The 21,623-nt window shown below is 40.4% G+C and overlaps 1 protein-coding gene across 3 annotated transcripts; it reads right to left on the bottom strand.

Annotated features, from left to right (window-relative positions):
• Positions 1-901: 901 nt before the first annotated feature.
• Positions 902-20,731, bottom strand: dsb (debris buster). 3 transcript variants are annotated; one of them, XM_002047118.4, is made up of 8 exons: positions 20,319-20,731; positions 11,810-12,086; positions 4,906-4,997; positions 4,684-4,841; positions 2,999-3,140; positions 2,131-2,844; positions 1,931-2,056; positions 902-1,869 (listed from the first exon to the last, which is right to left on the bottom strand). In XM_002047118.4, the coding sequence occupies exons 2-8, from the start codon at positions 12,075-12,077 to the stop codon at positions 1,483-1,485; spliced, it is 1,887 nt and encodes a 628-aa protein (XP_002047154.1). In that variant the 5' UTR covers positions 12,078-12,086; positions 20,319-20,731; the 3' UTR covers positions 902-1,482. The 3 variants fall into 3 exon arrangements, with proteins under 3 accessions (XP_002047154.1, XP_032290683.1, XP_032290684.1); XM_032434792.2 differs by lacking the exons at positions 11,810-12,086; positions 20,319-20,731 and adding an exon at positions 6,082-6,310; XM_032434793.2 differs by lacking the exons at positions 11,810-12,086; positions 20,319-20,731 and adding an exon at positions 6,082-6,165 and having other exon boundaries at positions 4,906-4,993.
• Positions 20,732-21,623: the final 892 nt, after the last annotated feature.

Here is a 21,623-nt window from a genome sequence, read left to right as displayed (position 1 = left end):
TATATTTTTTCCTGCAGCTTTCATTCTTGACTTTTGAGCACTGAAAACATCATATTTCTTGTGCCTGTTTTTTATTCTTGTGCAAAACAAAGGCATTGCAGCGTTTACTGTTGCCCCCGCCCAACCTTTGCCAATCCCTCCTCACCCACAGGCACTTGTATACACACATAATTTATGGCTCATACGAGTCGTGTGTGTTCTTTGAAGCCAAACGCAGCGCAGTGTGCGGAATTGTGCAAAAGTCAAAACTACGTCAATCAAAAGCTGCCGCAGAACTAGCAAAGGCTCACGAAACTGGGCATATTCAACAAGCAGATACTCTGTACGAGTCTATTAGCTAAAGAATATCTTAAAGCTATCGTATCTAGTACTCGAAGTACTCCACAATAAACAAACTCTGGTTCGGCTCACGCCTTGAACCAGTGTTTTGTCTTACGGATTCGTTTCATGAACCTGGTTTAGTACATCCATGAACGAGAGTTTTGTTTACATGGTTTACATGGTACAAGGAAGTTTGTTTTGAAACAAACCGATTCTTACAAATGTTGCTTCGGTTTTGAGCTTAACTGCGACTGTTTTCAATTAATCCGGTTTTTGAGGTTCCGTTCCTGGTTAACAATTTGATTGCTGTCCTCCATCCGGTTCGGTTTACGCATGGCTTTCACTGGCTTCGGCAAATCAACGTAGAGCATCGCCTGCCGCATTCGCTCCAACCTTGTATACCCTTTGCAGTCCTTATCCTGGGGTATTACAAACGAATTGCCTTTCTTTACGTGGTGGCCTTAAATTATGTCTGGCGCTTTGTGCTTTATGTAGTTGCTGGCAATTCGAGCGCTGCCTGTGATTTATCAGCCTGTAAAATCATAAAGAACTTTTCCAAGCAACAATATTTCATGCCGGAAAGAAAAGTTGTACATTTATTTTATATACAAAAAATCGTAAAAGTTTGCGTTTTAACCGCTGCCTAAAAACAGTATTTTTAATTAAAAAGTAAGTTTAAAAATATGTATTTAATTTAGCCGAGCTAACTAACTAAACGCACTAACTAACTAAGTAGAACTAGAAACGAGCTCGCATTTTTCACATTGTAAAAATGACTAGTGAATTCATTGTTCTTGTCGCTGCAACAAGTTGCGAATTACAATTATGTACAGCTTACAAATATCTATGGATAAGTATGCGCATATATATCTACTAAATAACTAGCAAACCCGATTTGGCTTTTGGTTGCAAGAATATGAATTGTGGAATTGTCGGTTCAGATGTGCAAATGAAGTGAATAGAAAAAAAAACCCTGTAAAACATCGAAACCGTTTTGTTAATTGTTTTGTTTTTCATTTGGCAGCAGTTTATGCCACGATTTTGGCCAGAACGTGACTAAAGCTAAGCACAAACACACGCACGCACACTAACACACACTCGCTCACACACACGGACACACTCGCACACAAACGAACACACACTCACACATATAACTTAAAGCTATGCATCCTGATTGCTTGCCACACTGTTGTCAATTATCGGCTGCTCGTCGTCCCTGTCCCGCTCGGGATCAAGGCAGGCGCTCATGGCATGTGGCATGTGGGTGCGCAGCAGCACATAGCTGTCCCGATGATGCTGCAGCAGCTTGTGCTGCTGATGGGCAATGAAGCTGCTGCCGCGCCGCAGAGAACGTCTGCCCATCTCGAGTATCTCCAGCGAGGGATCGCGTGCGAACACAAAGTTCTGATAGGCACGCACAAAGCTGAAAATGACAGCCGAGGCGCCGCCCATGATCATCAGATAGGAGCCAATGGGCACCGCGTGCGGCGCAATGACAGTGGCCAGATACAGCCAGCCCCTGATGGCGGGCGTCAATTCCGAGATGCCCTGTAAAATGGGTTTATACAGATGTTATCTCATTCACGGCTGGGCGGAATAATTAACCCACCTCTTCGAGCCACATGACCGGAAATACGAAATCACGAAAATCACGCACTGGATGCACGTCCTTGGCCCGCGTCACCTTCAGATTCAGCTGTATGCGCACCTTGCCCTCCAGCGGCACTCCAAGTTTCTAAACAACAATTAGAATCAGCTTAGATCTCGACGACAACAACAACAGCAGCAAGGGGACAGGCACAATCTTACCGGTTGTATTTTGAAGTAGGTTTCGTGTTTGTCGCGCTGCGGCTCGAGACCTTCGACCGCGTCCAGCAGCTCCGGGTCCGCATCATAGAAATGTGGATTGGATATGTACACGGGTGCGCCATACTGACACGGGCTGATGTTCTGCAGGCCCCTGACGGCATCGTAGTCGTTGACATCGTAGCATTTGTTGTCCGGATTGTGCGCTGAGTCGCCGTAAGAGTTATTGGGCAATCGATAGAGGTCTGCGGCCAGGCCATCCTTCTCGACTCGCTCCACATACTTGAGCGGTATTATGCGGCACAGATCCTTGTCATAGATGTGCACCACATCCGACTTGGTAATGTCGCGCGGCGGAAAGAACGAGCCCTCCGAGCCGGCTATGCTCGTGCAGGGCTCCTCGTTCCAGTGTGGCAGGTGATCCATGCCATTGAGCGAATCAATATAGCCAAACTGCTCCATGCCCTGGTAGCCCGTCTTAATGTTGGACACCTCAGTCAGTGTGCCGTTGCGTCCGAGCAGCAAGCCCATCCTTTCCATGGGCCGCATGTGCTTCGGATAGAATCTGTGCGCCAAACTGACTAGCGCGTCGTCGTACCCAAAGACAAGCTGATCCGCAGTCACATTGATGAAGGGCTTCAGCTTAGCCGCAGTGAGCACAAAGGATATCGTTTTGGACAGCAGATAGCCCAGCTTGGGACTCAGACTTGTGAGAGTCTGGGGAAGAGATTAGGTAGAAGATTTCAAATTAAATTATAATTTTGCATTTATAGAATGTAGGATAGAGTAGCTAGACTTATATCATTGGATTTATGCTTATTATTTTAATAAAGCATTAACTGATAAATAAATCAGGCATTTGTCTACTTACCAGCATTGGTATGTTGGGCGTGACTATGGGCGTATTCTTATCAATACTCAGTTCAGGAACAAATTGTAATATTTTCTTATGCTGATATGACACCGTGTAATTGTTCTCATGGAATTTCACATTCACCTTCTCCATGTCTTCCCTGCAATAGCAACAATATCAACAATTAATAAAAGTTCAGTTTCGTTACATTTTCGTAATCGTATCTTTATATCAACGGCACGTGTCAAAGTCGGTTGGCCGCCAGTCAAAGCCCAAAGTCAGGGACGGTGCTTGTTAAAACAAAAAGAGATCCACAAAGCGAACAGCCCAACCCAACTGAATGTGTAGTTCATTTGTCGCACTCGGAGAAATGTGGACAACAAAAAAAGAAGCAAAACGTAGAGACAAAACGAAACGAAGCAACAAAATAAGATGACAAACGCTTTGGCGTTTTTGTGGCGTTTTAGTGGCGTTTTAAGCAGCTACCGTTTGACGTAGTCATTTCATGACAACAAAATGATTTGTTATTGTTGTTGTCGTTGTCTTTAAGTAATCCATCAAATCAACATGAAACTGTAGTTGCACCCTAATTGCATCTAATTCAGGCCGTCTGTATCTGTATCTGTATCTGTATCTGTATCTGTATCTGTATCTGTATCTGTATCTGTATCTGTATCTGTATCTGTATCTGTATCTGTATCTGTATCTGTATCTGTATCTGCATCTGTATCTGTATCTGTATCTGTAAAATCTGTGAAATTGATATTGTTGTTATATTTGTTTCATTTATTTTATTTCAGTGTCTGTTTCTGGTGATATTAATCAACGATCGCCTGCTCTTGGCCCGTTATCCTTCATTCGAACTGGTTTAAACTCTGGGCGGTCCCGCAACTTGTCAAACTTCACATTCTCGGATACACATATTATTCAAGCCAGCTCCCGTTTGTGATCTGCGGTGCTTTGTTATTTTCTTGATTTGATGGCTCAATTAATGGCAACAGCAGCGGCTGCTGCGCTCTGGCAGCGGCTCAGTGGTTCGACATTTAGGCGTGAATTGTCAGCAGTTTATTGGCAAATCTCGTATAGCTGTGGTTGCAACCGAAGCTGTTGCAAGTTTTCTTATGTTCGAAATAATTGCTTATTTTATTAAGTGTTAAAATGGAAAAGTTTCGAATTGATGCAATTTATTTGGCATTGTTGTGAATTCGATTTAAGCCTAATGTGCATTAGATTTATGTGAGCTAATCAATCATAATTATCAATCATAATTATCTGTAAAAATGTCCAGTTGGCGGTTAAGATATTGAAAATATCGCATTTCTCATTTAACGAGCTGGCCGCAAAGTTCAAGTAATATCTATTTAAAGCACAGATAACCTTTTGTGTAATTTGGACTTGATTTTCTCTATTTAATATTTAAGCACAATTAAACAACGCTTTCTATATGCAGCGCAAACGGACAGTTTAGGTTCTATGCATAAGAAATACACAATTATGGTAATTACACCCATTAACGTTGATTTTAAACACATATTTCCCAACGAGCCGTGACGAAAGAGCACTTTGCTAAAGCTGCCATGAAAATACTCGTATTACTTATATAATAAATTTCGAAATTCTAGAATCAAAAGGCGTAACCACTTTCCCCCCTATTAAATATTATTATAAAATAATTATTAATTATTTCTCAAACTTGTGCTTACCTGTAGACAAACGGACCCACTTCCTGCAGCTTAGGCTTCTCGCCGCTGAGAAATCCATCCGGATTGGTTACATTATAGATATAGACCTTGGTTAGACGTATGACGCCAGGTCTTTGCCAATAATGATAGCTTAATGTATCATTCCACAGCCTTAAATTCTGCGAATATACGAAGAATCATGACATTAGAAGAATGTCCCACATTGAGATGACGCGAACTTACCTTTAGTATAAAATAGTCCAGCCATGGTATGGATGTTAATACTATGCCTAAGATTAATGTAACTATACCAATAATTATCACAGCTAGTCTATCTGAAAGTAAATTTAAAATCGTTAAATACAGTTGGTAACAATTGTGCGATTAGTCAGCATATTTGGTTTATTTTTTTAACAGCAGCTCGTGTTGTTGACCTTTACATGCAAAACTGTCAAATAAATATTTGTCCAGCAAAAGTTACCCAGTTAAGCAAATTTATTGTTGTTATGTATATTGGCGTCGACAGAAAACGAAGAGTTAAACGTGTCATTCTGTGGGATACTGAGTCACGCCTCCGTTGCAGAAAACCCAGCTAGCGTCTTGGCTCTTTTAATCACGGCTCGAATGAACGAAAATGCCAAGGATTGTACGCGTTTTGTAATTTACAATATTTTGTGTGCAATACTGAAAAGGGTAAATCCTGCTGCCTGCTTCTTATTTATCCGCGTCATACAAAGCTCTAAATTTGCTGCGTAAATTGCGAAAATGGTCGGAGTTATAACTCTAAGCTTGTCAGCTACTCTTAACTACTCATGACCTCAACAGATCGAGCTAAAAGTGTTGTCATATATACATAAAATATATTTAATATGTAATAAAAGCATAATAGTTTAAGAGCCATTATTTTGCGGTCATAGTCTTGAAGTCACAAAGCCAATAATCTGGAGACTTTTTCAACTGCGTAAAACTTTGAACAGAGTATTTGGCAGTCGGTTTAGTTTAACTGCATAATTCTTAGTTGTTTTATTAGATGATATATCATTTGTATAGGGAATTTGTTTGTCTTTTTCTCTTCTCACGCTGTCAACTCAAACACCCAACCCAGTTCCCTGGACTTTTCACACCTCCTTTCCTTGAATGAATGCAATTTCGCGTTAAGTAGGAACATAAAATTGTTGCCACATATCGATTGGGTTTTGTGGTATTTCACGGCTATCACTCAATATTTTTTTTTTGTAGATTTTGCTCTTGGCCGACTTATTGAAATTGAACATTTTGTGACGTGTGCAAACAATTTATGATGATATTTTGCTTATCAGTTGAGTGAGACGCGTTTTGTGATCGCAAATTTCAGATTGCAAATTGTTATATTAATGGGGCTGTGCACTTAGGGGACTCGATTAACCCATCTGCCATTACCTTGTTGGCATTTTGTTACACAGTGGGCGTAGCCAAGTGGTGTTTGGTGGGCGGTGGCACACAACGTACAATGCCAACGGGTCTCGCTCGGCGTCCGCGCCCCCCTAAAACAGTCAACGAACTGATTGCACTTCAAGCCCGGGCCACACGCGCTGCACTGACAAAAGCAAGAAACAAAAACAAAAAATAATATCAAAAGTGCAAGGCCCAGCATTAAAACCTAAAATATATTTTAATAAGCGCAGACATACACACTATATGTTTATATATATATATACATATTTGTATATATAGGGTGCATATTTGTGGGTCAGTCGAATCAGCTTTTCGATAACGCTCGCGAAATTTTTCATTTTGGCAAGGCTCGTAAATCTTGCAGCCGGAGATGAGCTATGGGCGCGATAATTTTATTATTTGTACGGCAAGGTTCAGGCGTTCCATTGACCCTGAATATTGGTGGCGCCCGCACTCTGTTCCGGCGGCTGCGAAATCAACAGCAAAATTTACGCAGAGAAAGTTACGTAAAATGTCATAAAATCGAGCACAAAATGTTGACATTTTTGGCAGCGTTGTTGCTGCTGCTGCTGCTACTGGCTTATACTTATATATACATTTTTTTTATTTTGGGGCAGCTGTCAAGCTGAAGGTCAAGGGAGTATACCCGTCTCTCGTCAGCGGCACAATCTGATCGCGGCATTTAATGCCGGTTTACATTTATCGGCTTTTCGGTTTCTTGGCGATTGGCTTCATCTGATTGCGTTGCGTTGTTAGTTGATATTACAATAATTATGCATCTATATGTATATTAGCCGTATTTGATATTGTTGTTTTTGCTACAACTGACAACAACGCTTGCCTGGGCTGGTCGACATGGTCAATAAACATTTGGCACACAATTGATACGTCAGCGCCTGCTGCCGTTGACAATAATGCTGAATTCTCGGTTGTTGCTGTTGTTAATGCATACATTGAAGCTGTTGCTTGTTGTTGATATTTCTATTTGTGCTGCAAGTCGTCTGTCAATACTCTACCAGAATGTATATCAATATTTCTATACACTTTGCAACGCACTATCGAGAGAGCATCTCCTAAGTACAAATGTTTTTATGAGAGTAGGTTCAAAACCTTTTCCATTTCAAAATCTTAAGCAGATTCTCTTCTTGAGTAAAATTATATAACGAACCGAAACGGATAATGCTTAACTGAAGATTTGCTTAAGTTATATCGAGCTAACCTTAAAAAATAGCTTATTAAATATTGATAGCTTTTGTCCCATTTGATATGGAAGTTTGGCTAGAATATTTAGTATTCGGTATGCTTTATTAAGCCGCGCTTTCTTGTAAATATGCGCAACAATTTTAAGTTACACCAGATGCAGAGACGTCGACAAGGGGGGTCAGCTATAAGATAGTTAAAACCTCAAACCTCTTCAACTATTTTTTGTCAGACTCGGACTGCTCTCCAAACTATAATAAGTTGTCTAACTTAGCTTAATCACTTTGAGTCCCCCCTCGGGTTAAGCCCCTGACTCAGACACTTAATGCTGGTGTCATACATTCGTTTTGTAGAAAATTACCGCTGAACATGCAACGTGCTGAACTCTAGTATCTGGTTTCCATCCGCTGTTGAACTGTCGCAATTATGTTGTGAACTTTGCAGCCACTTTGCAGGAGCTGCCCAAATGGCAATTAGTTAAGCTCATTTCCAGTTAACTTGTCTCTCAAATAGTTCTCCGATGCCCTATTAGGTTAAATTGGGTACATTTTATTTTCATCGTCACATATATTTCACAAGCAACTGTTAAAATTAGCGCTTACAATAACTGGCTGTAGGTTGCAGCTGGCCGCAAGTCTTTACTCAGATTTCTTAAATGGACAACTTTTCAATAGACGCGGAATTGTTGTCTACAACAAAGCGGCAACAATAACTGCACATTTGCAACGCCTGCAGCTAAACAATTAAGCTGAGATTTCGTTTCAGAACGTGCCCCAACTGAGGTATAAGCCGACTGTCAAGTGGCGGCAACTCTGTCTCAGTTGCATTGTTTAACATTGTAAGCACTTTTGTTTAAGCAAATTATTGCGATTCTTGTGTAGGAACTGTAGGAACTGGCCATGGCTTGGAATTCCGGCGGGCGCACTTCCTTGTGCCGCATACGCCTTACAATTTGCATCCATATGCAGCCGATCTGCCGATACCGATACGATACCAATTAGCTGGCATACATATGTTCCGAACCGGTTGTTGGGGTCTTCCTTTTGGGGCCTGGACGTGCCTTCTTGGCAATTTTGCTGTTAAGTTATCGCACATCGGCCCTTAATTAAAGCACTTACAACTGATCTCGAAGCGGGATAATAAAAAAACGGTCGACTACGTTCCCTGGAAAGTTTCTTTTCATTGTTTTTGGTCATTTTTTCTTTTATTTCGTTTTTTTTTTTTTTGGAGGTGTACCACAAAACAGAAACATGTTAACGAAACTGAAAAGCTGTAAAATTACGAGGGCATGTTGTCGAAAGTGAAAGGTCCCCGTACTTGCTTGGTGGGAGAAACACATAAAAGAAACATTAAGACAGGCAATTTGCAAATATTAATAAAAGAACAACTGAACTTGACATTGAGCGAGGAGAAACAGAGCAATAATTAACGTATGAGTCTGTAGCTTTCTTTTAAAGACCGTAAGTGGACAGAGCAGTAGTATTTAAACTGTTATCGATCAGTTAATCGATAAATTGATTAAGTGTTAATGCAGTAAGCATGTTCTCATTGTGGAACAGCTAAGCTACAGATTGTACTGCATGTTAATTGTGTCTCACTCCAAGAGAATCTTGAAATCTATATGTATTCAAGGCTTACACCACTAAAAATTCAGTTTTAACATGTTTGTCACATACAGCATTAGTAGCATATTGTTTTACGCTCGGCAAGAGAATCTTTAAAGTAACTCTTGAAATGTGCACGCCAAAGATTCAGCAAAGACTCAGCTTCCAAAAAGCTGAGCGAGAGAATGCCTTGTGAGCTAGGCACGATCTATTGCATGTGGCCTAAATCAACTGAATCAACTGCACATTTGGTTATATAATCTTAAGACAGAAACTCACGCACACTGGCAAGCTTTGAGTGCGACTTGTTATTGCTAAAGACTCCATGTGAGCATTGGCCAGTGCAGTCAACCGGCTGAGACTTCTTCTTGCCAACTCTGTGGAGGTTGCTTTTGCAGCAGCATCAGCAACAGCAACAGCAGCAGCAGTGGCAGCCGCAGTCACAGTAGCTGGCAGGCTGTGGCGACAACCGCGCCTGTTACTGTTTGTGCAGCGCACACAAACTATATCGCAAATACCACGCCCTCGCGCCATCCCTCCCCCGGGGCACCTCTTTGAGTCGAACTTAGAATTGGCCAAAATCGAGGCAGCAGCTGTGATTGCTAACTTGGCTGCCTAATTGTGTTAATTTGTGTTCACTCTCTTGATGCCGTCGAGCGCTCGTTTGGTCCGCAGTCGCCGCGTCCCAAGCTCGAGTCCATGTCCAGAGTTAGCCACTCCGCTCCACTCATTCGACAGTCGCTGTCGCCGTCGTCGTCTTCAACTCAGATTTCGGTTTCACTCGCAGCTACAGATTTCGGTTGTTAGTATTTCACATCTCTGGCTCAGGCTCGGGCTCCGGCTCCGGCTCGGGCTCGGGCTGCGGCTCTTGAGGTCTTGTATATTGATTTGGCAACATTTTCATATTTGCTTTGTGTGTACGAGACTCAAGTGTGTGCTTGTATTTGTTAGTTGTAGTATTTGGCAGTTAATAGTGGTTGTTGTTGTTGTTGTTGCTGCAGTAGACAACATTGCACTGGCCAGTTAAGTACCCGCTTCGACTTTTCAATTGCGAATTTTTATTTCGCCTTTGCTTCACTTCTGTTTTATGTTTTTTATGGCTTTTTCTGTTTAGTTGTCAGCCTGTTTAGCATGGTATAAGAATTGCCCAAGCACTGTGGCACAAAATCAATTGAAAGTGTTGCTGTCATTGCTACTGGTGGCTCTTGTCTTATCAGATACATTTAACTTAAATGCCTTTCTAGGTATCTATCAACATATAAATGCTTATCACTCATTACATACTAAGTTATGTGTTTTTACGCGATTCTCATTTTTTTTGGTTTTGCTCAGAATACTTGTTTTTATTCTAGTGATAGTCTCTTGACATTAGGATTAGCTTATTAATTTCTAACCTATTAGTTTTGTTCCGCTTTGCTCAACACTTATACAACATTAAATTAAACCTTCGAATGATTCAAAACCGCATCAAATGCGCAGTAAACACTCGCGCAGCTAAGTCGGCAAACGTTGTGAAGAGCATCTCACTGACAAGACGACGACTATAAAAATGAGATACAAACATAAATTCTATCGCATATTTAACAAGCCAATAATAAAGTAAATCATGGAGAGCCTTTATCAGATCGCACGTAATAGAGAAGTCTTTAAATGCCAAGCCTTATAACAATTGGTCACATCTGTGTGTCACTTAATATTGGCAGACCCAATAACAAGATATCGCCACTTGTCACATTGCAAACGTGGCTATAAAGCAGCCGAATTGCGCTGTCAAGTGCAAAACGCTTAAAAAATTATTCTGGCCAAAACGTCAAATGGCAGCGAGAAGTTGCCCAAAATGAAGGCAATCAAAAGCGAAACCAAAACCAACGAAACCGAAAGCGATGCGAGTGCTTGGCGATATGTCCAACCCAAGTTCAGAGAGCAGACACAGAGAGCAAGTGAGAGCGGGAGAGTAAGAGTGTAAGAGCGACAGTCAATGTTCTTGGCCATGGTTGTTGTTTGCACACTTGGCTGCTTCAAGCTCCATGAGCGCGGCTCACTCGGCGTATACGCAATGTCGCCAACTGCACAGAACGCGGCTAACTAAGCAAGTCTCGTGCGACTGTCTGTGTGTCCGTTTCCTTGATTTCAATCTCACTGCTGAGCTTTAATTGTCGTTGTTGTTGTTGTTTTCAAGTCTGCATTAGTTGCTTGCCTTGTTGTTGTTGTTGTTTGTCGGTATTTTTGGCCAAAGACTCGTTTTGCATTGCAGTTGCAGTTCTTGGATGACCAGTTTTGTAAAAACTTTTGCGGTATTTACAGCAGCAATTGCGCTTTTGTTGTAGTTTTTTTTTCAATCTTATCTATATATTTTTTGTTGCATTTTAGCATTTTTTTTTTTTGCCAGCTTAAAGTGGCGCACAACTTGTTTGGCTTTTTATTTTGGGCAAGTAAACAACAAACGCCAACAACAATAACAAAATCTAACCAATTTGGTTGTTGATATTGACTTTAGGCTGGCTAATTGCACATTAAATGATAAATTTAATAATTAATTTTAATTGAGTGTAAATAAGTTTTTCAAATATTTGCCAATTAAACAAAAAAGAGCTTCTTACAAGTGCAATTATTGAAAAATTAAGAGCAAAAAAGAGCTTTTTATAAATGCAGTTGTTGAAAAATTAAAAAAATTTATATATAAAATAAGTTTGCTCTGGTTTCTAAGTCTAAAATATTTAGGCCTTATTTGTGCCGTATTTAAAAATATTTTGACAAATTGGAAAACTCTGTTTACATATATCTTTTTCATGTTGCTGGTTTCTCATTTTGTTTGTTTGTCTGTTTTCACTTCCGCTTGTAATTATTAGTTAATAATTAAATATAGTTACCGTAGCCGATGACTTGCATATAATGTTGAGTGTACTTACTATTGCTTATCTTAATGCCATGAGATATTAACATGGACAGTGGCGTTCCTCTGTGTGTTACATGTGGGCGTGAACGCCGCCCCGTGGCAGTTGACCCTTGCGGTTGTTGCTGTTGTTGTGGCTGCGGCTGCTGCTGCTGTTGTTGCTGCTGTTGTTGCTGTTGCTGTTGCTGTTGCTGTTGTCGACAGCCACGCCCACAGCTGGCCCAGTGGAGCAGGTGATCTCTAGCCGTGCGTCCATACCTCAAATAATGTTTCTCTAAGCCCATAATTCAAGTCTGTCAAATGAGATAAATATAAACCGCATTTGAGTTTAGAGAATAAGCGTGTTGGTTAGTTTTAAAGTCAACAACATATTTATGACTGGCAATTAAAATTTAATTTGTCTAATCTCCGTTTTATGGGGTCAGTGTCTAAGGCTTCTCACTATCCAACACATTTAATTACAGTTTGGGGGACTTTATAGGAGCAGGGTTCAATAAAAGCTCATTCATGCTCCACGAGGCGCTTAGTTTAATTAAGTCATACGTCAAACAGGGAACTAACATGAAACTTATTAAGAATGTCCGGTATTACAGAAACCCCAGCAAATCGAGCTATAAATAAGACATGAGCATAAATACGCTGTAATGATAAACAAACAGTATCGAACTAGTAGATACTCTATAAATTAAAGAACTAGTAGTAAAAACTTTGCAAAAGGCAAGGAGAGAAGCAGACTTTATCTGTATATATACATACATTCTTGTAGATGGTCTCAGCTCTTATATTACTAACCAGCTAACCCTCTTCTTAAACTACAGGGAATACAATATAAAATTAATAAAACAGTTGTCACTGGCTACGTGCTTAGCTCGTGCTGGCTGGCAGATAAAATATTTTTATTATATTTTTGTTTTGCATGCACGGTAATTTATGCAAATTAAGCCAAGTCGCAGCAGAACGCTGGGAAATGGAAAACTCAATATCAATTCAAAGATTCCTTAGCAGTTGAAGATCGGGCAAATTGTTAATTGAAATCCGTTTTACTGCATGAGCAGTCGCACGATCTAATGCGCTGCCATGACAAGCAAAAACAAAAGACTCTGGCAACGAACTTGCCGGCCAAGCAACAAATAAATTTAAAAACAAATACTAAAACTTTCATAACTTATGTGCCACGCAGCAGCCACGAGTGTCAGCCCAAACGATCTGCAGCTCATCTCAAGCGAAGTGAATCATTTGTCTGACATAACAGCCCATAACTAAATGAAAAGTTAACTATTTTCAGTTGTTTTTTTTTTTGGTTTTCTCTTCTTTTCTTTCGGCAGCTCTGCTACAATTGAGCGATTTTTAAGTTATGAGCAAAATGTTGTGTAAAAAACTAAAAGCTGTACGAAAATTATTTAAACACAATTAATGACATTTAGTTGTTGTCATTTTTTTTCTTTGCGCCGTTTTAATTGCCGCCTGCAGACGAAACATTGTCAACTGCTTTGGGCCAAGTTCAAAAGCCCTGTCTCTGCTCCGGCATCTGACTTAATTTGCGCCAAGCTGGGCTAAAGAAACAGACAGAAAAAAACCAGAGCTGTGTAAACTTTTAGTTTTTTTGGTCTTCTGGCTGCGCTTAATGAGCATAAAATAATTAAGGCCAGTTTTAATTTGCCAACATTTGCGCAATGAGGAAATATTCGAGACGCATTCCAAGGATACATAAGGACAGGAATCGGCAGCAATGTACGCTAAGGAATTTGGGGAAACTGAGAGGACAACTTTTTCATATGTTTAATTTATGATATATCTAAGGATATTTTAAAAAATAGTTCGGCTATTTCCCACACACAAGTTAATGATTGCGAATGACAAACACAATTATTGGGCAAACAGAAAAACTGGGCAAAAATATTACTTGCCGAAGGCAGCCAAGCACCCTCATTGGACTGATTCGAGTGTCAAAAATAATTTGAATTTGACTTAGCTGATTTTGAGTAGCTTATCTTGTGTATTATAGCCTGATTTATGAAGTACTAGATACAGCTATAGACAGTCTATAGACCCCATTCTCATGGCTCATAAACTGAGCCCAAAAGCGAACACTTGCCTTGGCGCGCCAAACCGTCGGAGCTGTCGATTCAAGTTGAATTGGACTTTGAGAGGTTTTTGTGAGGTGCATTTAATGTCAACGTTTCCACTTCTCGTGCACCCCAATTATCCGTACATTAAAACAGAAACGCTTTCCCGCAGTTTACGGCTCATAAGCGCCGCTAAAGCCAATCCATTAAGAAGTCCCCACGACACGCCACGCCCCGCCCAGCTGTGGGGCTGCAAATTGTAACTGAAACACGTTTTAACAATTTTCTGCTTATTTTCACACATTGACTCCGGCATTTTGGCCGGCTACGACTTGGTCACCTGGTCGTCTCGGCCGCCTCGACTTCTTTTTGGCCTGGCTCGTGTTCACATTTGTTCGCTTTGCTTCTTTGGCATATTATGTAATGAAATGCAAGTGGCGCGCGCCTTGCCATTTTCTTTATTTTTCATCTTTCGTTTCTTGAGGAGCCGGGCCAAAAATAAAATCAAAAGAAAATATTTCAGTTGGTCGCACCAACTGTCTAGAAATCATTAAAAAAAATAGCTCAAAGATTTGCGTAAATAAAGAAATTGCCACAAACGAAAAGAAATATTGCAAAATTGCATAAATACAAAATCTATTGACCCAAATACTATTTTATAACCAGTCAGGCACATATGGCAACCGATCCATGTTGCCATGTTGCAATATTGCCACAGCTCCGACTCCAGCTCCAATCCACAGTTCCCAGACCCACAGTGCTCGGTGCTTTCTAGCATTGCCAACAGCTGATGACGTTATTGAGTCTCTCGCTTTTGGTCAGCTCATTGGTAACAGTAACACTTTCGATTGCACCAACAGCAACAGCAACAGCAACAGCAGCAGCAGCAGCCCAACCAGCTAACCAGACACACCAAACGGGCCATTCCAGCCAGAAGTAAGTAGGTTGGTTGGCCAACAGGCCACTAAACCACCAAGCCACTAAGCCACAGAGCCACTGAGCCACTGAGTCTCTGAGCCATTGTGCCTGCTTGGCATTTGCCAAAAATCTTCTTGCCTGCTTGCACCTGCTGCCTTTGTTGTTGTTGTTGTTTGCAGTTGCCACTAATGCAATCGCTTTGTGTGCATTTCAAAGCATGAGTCAAGAGCTGCGCCTGGTTTTAGCCTTGTGTCGAGCATATGAGCTAAAGTCAGTCAAGTTGGCTATGTAGTCCTTTAACAAGGCTGGAAACCTGTTTCCTAACCGAACCAGTTGTGTCCGAAATTCCAATTTATTTTGTTCAATGAACCGAACCTTTAACGAAATCAGTTTTCCATGCAACAGTCAAGCGAAAGCCATATCAAAAAAATGTATCGTTTCTTTTAAAATAAATAAATTTTGAGAAAAGAGATAAGATAATGCATCATTATCACATTTGGTAGATGACAATTTTGGGTGGAGAAAAAATGTAGCCCGCATTTCGCTTATGAAAATATTTAGAGCTTTGCAATATTTTCAGCACAGCGGGCAAATTAAAAATTGAAAATAAAAATAAATTTGTATTTAAATTTAAAAGATGATATAGAACATAACGAGGTTTAAGCTGATAGGTTAGCGTTGAAGGTTGGGAAAATTCATATTTCCTTAGCAGTTGGCCTAACATTAAGTTAAGTTAGTAACCACATTTTTGTAGAAAATTTAAATATTAGACCTATATTTGTATATATATTGCACTAGAGTTTCAAAGTTGCCATATTTTAATGCTACCTTTAACATGTCCCATTATTCTGTTGAATGTGCATCTATATATTAGGCACGGACTACCGAAAAATTTACGCTTTATATAATGCGATTGTCGAAAGCCATTTCAATAGTGTATGTCAAATTCGTTGCTTTTCTCACATCCATTTGTTGTTTTTATTGTTATTGTTGCTGCGGCTGCCACTTGGCTTACAGTAGCCGCTCTTTCGAGTGCCATTGTTGTTGTTGTAGTTGTTTGTCGTCTTGCACTTGTTTATTTTGGGCTGCTGTTGTTGCTTTTTATTCGTTTTATTTTTTTTTTTTATAAATTTCACGCAGCATCCAACGGAGGCTGCTGCAGTGCGAAGGTCGCGCGCCATTTATCTTTCTCTTGTGACAGCTGTTCCACATCCAGTTTAGTTGTTGTTGCTGTCGCTTTTACTTATTTTTTACATGCATTTTTTTTTTGGTTTTTTTACGCTCGTCACCTCCTTTTTATGCATTTTTAATAAATTTTTGCTTAATTTTGTAGCCAACTTATTTAATGTATATAAAATTTCAATTTTTTGCAACTGCAGCGGATCGTGCTGCGTTTTTGGTTGATTATAGAGTGGAGCAACTACGTCAGCACTTGAATGGCTTCATAAACCAATGCCAGGGAAGCGCCCACAAAGGGCCGGAATATGATCAGCCGTGTGAGGAAGTGGGCACGGGCACGGGCATGGGACGTTACGGGTACAGTTGGGGAGCGGTGAGCATATCATAATTGGCATCGTTGTGACGCGTTGATTGGCAAATTGTATGCAATTATTGAAACGGACTGGGCGCCCATATAGGAAAAGTTTCGGAAATGTTCGAAATGTTCGCAATGCCTGAAAAGTTCGTTCATCCTTTGCTCAGTTGACATTGAAACGTCCCAATTATTGCGGAAGTTGCCGCTATACGGGCTCGATACTGAGCCGAAGAGACAGCCAGCCAGCCAGCCAGCCAGCATAAGTATTAAGCTATAATTGCAGTTTATACATTGCATGGTTATTCATAAGGGGCCTGAACTTTACCACATCGAGATGTATCGTGGTATGTGCGCAATTTCTTTGCGTCTGCTAAAAAAACCATCACACGCAAGCCACAAAGGCGCCTTTCATTTGCTTGGCTAGTTACCACCCTTCCTCTCTCGACCATTACACCAGTTGGCATCTGAGCCATGTAAATCGTTTTGCTGTGCTCAATTAACTTAAATTGGCAACACTTCAGGCGCATCAAATTATTCTCTAAATTTGTATATTGTTGAACATTCAAGTTGAAACATTTTTGCTTGCAAGTGCGAAGTATAAATCAAAAGACTTAGGCAACGAACTTGACATCCAGCTGGGCTCAGGTGAAAGGTTGCAACGAAGAAGCTAAAGCTGCTTCTTGTTGGAATTTGGAATGTTGGCTTTAGCTATATGGTGTATATTACAAACTAATTATATATATGCTCGGCTTTATCAGCCGATTTGAACAGATTTATTACAGTAATCAGCAAAATAATTATTGATCAACTTGTTACGACTGAGTGCTTAAGATCTCATGATTACGCAATTGAAGCTGTAGTTGAGACATTTTCTTTAAATAAACCTAAAAGTGTTCAAAAGTTTAAGTTTGATTCATAACTTTAGTAAAGATAAACTGGCTTACCTTGCTTTTAGCTAAGCTTATCTCAATTTTTCTAATTATCTTAATTCGGTTCTTAGTCTTCTTTAGATCTCATCAAATCAAGCATAACAATTGCTTAGGCATTTGTAACACCTGCTTAAACATTTGTTCAGCTAATTTGTTGGGCTATTTAAATGCTCACCTCTTTTCAGTAGCCACTCGTTAAGTTCTTTATTTTAGGTAGATCTTAAACCTATATATTAACTGGGCAATTCTTGCTAACTCCGGCAATTGCCACGCGCTCTTCTCTCGTTGTCTCGGCTGCCGTGGCGAATCGTTGAAGCGTGTCCGCTTCAGCGGATTATTGGCAAACAATTTTTTCAATAGCCAACAGCAACAGCAGCGGCAGCAGTGGCAGCAGCGGCAACAGAAGCAACTGCGGCAACTGCTTCGGCAACTGCGCTGCTGATTTTTGCGTTTTGCTGCCTGTGCGTCTAGTTAGTTGCTTGTGTTTTGTAATTTATACGTTTATTAGCTATCTCGCTTCCACTCACCCGCTCCCTCTCTCTCTCTCTCTTTCTCTCTCTCTCTCTCCGTCTCTGGCGCACTCGTTGTCTTGCGGCTTAGCTTGCGAGCCAATTTTAGTGGAGCGCTTGTAACACATTTCGCTAAATGCTCTAATTACGCTGCAGAATTTAATTTTGGCTTTAATGCTTAAACTTGGCTTGTCGCTTGGCTCAAAGCTCACTCATTACTAAGCAAAACAAATCCTTTTGTGGCTGCTTTTGACTACTTTTTTTTTTTGACTATGTAAATCATTTTTGGGTTTTTTTGTCTGCTTATGAGTAGTTGGCTCAAGAGGCTGACAGACGCCACGAAGGCCGCCAACGAAGCGTGTCCACAACAGCAACAGCAACAACAACAAGAACAAAGCCAATCCTAACTCAATCCTGACCTAAGTCACAGCGTTTTTGATTGCCGTTGTTAAGCTGTCTGTCTGCCTGCCTGTCTCCCCTCTCTCTCGCTCTCGCTGGTGGATTGATGGGCTGCTGGCCGAAATTGTGCGCTTATCAATAGGCAAATCAATTTGCAATTAAAAAGCGTGCCGCTTATTATATAAACGTATCTATAAGCGTGTTGTATATTCAGGTTATTAGCAAATGTGCCGCTGGCAGCAACAACAACAGCAACATGTGGCAACATGCGCAAAAACAGCGCCGTGAATCACAAGCTTATGTCAATATATCAATTTAACGGCTAGAAAAAGCCAAAAAAACCAAAAAAAATACCCAACAACAACAACAAAGCTAACACTTTGTCTTGTTATTGTTGCTCATTGGAGTTTTTGCCTTTTTGGTGACGTCTATTGCACTTAACTCTTTTGCAGTTTGCGGTTAATTAAGACGACTTCTGTGCCCAGACATGACCAATTGGTGGATTGGTGGGCGTCTGCCTGCCTGGATGGATGGTTTGTTGGCTCTTCGGGGCTTAGCTGTAAATTTAAGTGGTCAAAAGAGGGCTCAGAAAATGGAAATTGCTGTCTGCGGTGTCTGAAAGCGAAACTGAGTATTGGTATTTTTATTTTAGGTAAGAGTTAAGATTGATGAGCCCAGTTACATGATAAGTTGAGTTAATTTCCAAATTTTGGGTAGCAACATTCACAAGTAATCGATCCTATCTTTCCAAGCTGAGGCACCTAGCAAGTGTTAAAAATAACTCTTTTAGGCAACTCGCAATTGCATGTTTTAGTAATTAAGCCAAGTCTTAGATTTGTATGTTCTGCGTTTCATTTTGCAGCTCTTCAATGTCAATGCCAGTTCGTGCATTGAACTACAAACGAGACGCGCAAACATTTCATATGTGGGGCCCAACCTTCAAGCGTTTTTGGTACTTTCGACACACCCCGGTCGAAACTAGCATTTCTTTGCGTTATTTACATACAATTTTTCACACTTTTTTTTCAATTTTTATTTCATTTGCCGAACGCCAACACACCGAAAGGTATTATTTTTTAAGCCCAATTTGACATTGACTTACATATTTTCTGTAATTTCTTGACTATTTTTAGACACTTTTGTAACTGTTGTCCGAAATGCTTGCCATAAAAGAACGGCATATTTTATGGTAACAAAGTTCACTGTTTACCTTTTGGTGGGGTCTTAATGGAGTGATATAGATGGGGGCCCTTACACTAGAGAGCAAGCTCCAATAAACTCCAGATACCCATCACATGTTTTTCTATTACTCATTTCACCTTAACATTGACCCGACCTTTGCGCATATGCAAAACACTTTTAAATATGTAGGTCAAGCAAGAGGGGGAAATAACATCATCATCATCATCATCATCATCATGATCTATGCTACGTGTTTGCGGTTGCATATTTGCACAAAACCCGAGCGAATGATCAAATTGCCAAAAATATGCATATAACTGCGACTCTCAAAGCGACTTCATCTATAAGAAATAACCACACATAGCAAAAGACTCATGACTGTAGCAACAATAAAAAAACACAAATTATAACAAAGACAACAATTTTGCAAAACATTTTGCAGCAGTCGCAAAGAAATATTTACAATTTAATTGAAGCGAAAAAAATGAATTAGATTTCAAATAAGCAAAAGATTGGCCACTCGAATAATATTGAGATATATACAGAATCTGCAGATCAGTAAAAGTATTTCATTTTTTAAATTCATTATGAAATTTTTAAGTGATTTCAACTCATGATCGCGCTTAGAGGTCGATGTAAATGACAAGCTTATGCAAAGGGCAAAAATAATATATTTGTTTGATTTTCGACAGTTTTGCATGATTTCATATATGTCTGATTAAACGAACTTAAAAGGCCTGATCACTCGATAAGTTGACATAGGTATTTATAGTCAATTATTTACACTTCTCTTGCATATAAATGGATTTTGATTTTCACATATTTGTTGTTAAAGGGACAAAAAACGTTTCACGCCTAAGTTGAAAATTGTTTAAACTATTCTTTTCTTTTTTTTTTTACTTTTACTTTTACACTTTTCGTTGTTTTTCACATATTACGCATACGCTCCTTACTATTTTGTTTAATTTTTTGTAAAATTGCAACTTACTTTTCAATAGAAATTCCTTCTCCCTGCTGCTAATCCAAAATTAGGGATATTTCGCCAATTAGTTTGGGACCGAATTTATGTTTTTGCTCGCTCTTATTTTGCCCTTTAAGGTGTCAAATCAGCCGCATTGTCATATAATTTCGATTTCTTCTTATTTGCTGCCAATTTCAGAAGAATTCGCATATCCTTATGCCACATGCCGCATTTTCGAGTTGCTTTTGCAGGCAAATATTCAAATGCAAACACCACACAACAAAACTGAAACCGAAATCGAAACCAAATTCGAAGCCGTTACCGAATTCGAAACCGAAACTGAAAAGTACTAGACGCGATCGCGCACTGCTCCCGTGCATGTGTCGTGTGTCGTTTTAAAGTTGAAGTTGACGCGTCGAAATGAAAAACTCGCATGAATGGACGAACGGCGTCGCAAGACGTTTTTGTTTAAAACGCAAAACTTAAGTCGGCGTCGTAGCTCAGCGCCAGCGTCGGCAGCGGCAACGGCAGCGACGCCGACTAAGTATCGTCACAGCTGAGCCGAGCAAACGGCCGCCTCGGCTGCTGCTGAGCTGCCTGTGTGTGTGTGCAAATCTCTGCTTGAGTCGGCAAGCTGCGCTTATGCATGTGCGTGTGTGTGTGCGGCTATCACCTGGCGCAATCCTCGCTGCGACGCGTCGCTGCAGTTGTTGATACAAAAATTTGGCAATTTACACCACAGCTGACGTCGACGTCGCAGCGCTACGTTCTCAGCTGAGCTGCATATCTCTGTTTGCCTCACTTGAATATATACTTATGTGTGTAGGTCTAGGCGGCTCTCAGTGGGCTTCATCCTCGCTGCTAGTTACAAAGCGTTACTGCACTCTTCATTAAAAAATTTGGCAATTTGCTCGGCGCTGGTCACTCTGTGCCTGCGTGAACAGCCTGCTCTGCGCTCAGTTGACGTCGGCGTCGGCGCGTTACGTTCTCAGCGCCTGCTGCGCTCTGGTGAATTTGCGTTAAGCATACGCTATGTTGAGTTTTCCTTTTGTTGATCTTTACTCGTTTTTGCAGAACTGCCTGGGGATTTTTGTTATTGTTGTTGTTGTTGTTAAAATGCTGAGTCACTTTACGTTTTAATGTCTGGCTTGTAGTTCTAGTTTAGTGGCCGTTAACAGATCTTGACTTGAGAGTTGTACATTGAGTGCGGCAATTGCTTCCTACATTGTTTAATTTAGTCCATAATCGTTAAGGGGTTTTTCTGAAGGATATTTGAAGAGACACCTGGAAGATTACACACTTAAGTAAATGCTTCCTTTTACTTTTACCTGG

Source organism: Drosophila virilis, chromosome 3 (genome assembly GCF_030788295.1).
Source record: "Drosophila virilis strain 15010-1051.87 chromosome 3, Dvir_AGI_RSII-ME, whole genome shotgun sequence".
In the NCBI taxonomy this organism is placed as follows: Eukaryota; Metazoa; Arthropoda; class Insecta; order Diptera; family Drosophilidae; genus Drosophila; species Drosophila virilis.
The sequence above is the reverse complement of the archived record's forward strand: the minus strand, read 5'-3'. Positions and strand labels throughout refer to the sequence as shown.

Excerpts from the sequence above, each read along its gene's own strand:
- dsb (XM_002047118.4), bottom strand. The coding sequence starts at position 12,077 with ATGGGCTTAGAGAAACATTATTTGAGGTATGGACGCACGGCTAGAGAT. Across the intron at positions 4,842-4,905 it reads TGGACTATTTTATACTAAAG|AATTTAAGGCTGTGGAATGA; the intron begins GTAAGTTCGCGT and ends GTATATTCGCAG. Across the intron at positions 2,845-2,998 it reads CGCCCAACATACCAATGCTG|ACTCTCACAAGTCTGAGTCC; the intron begins GTAAGTAGACAA and ends TCTCTTCCCCAG.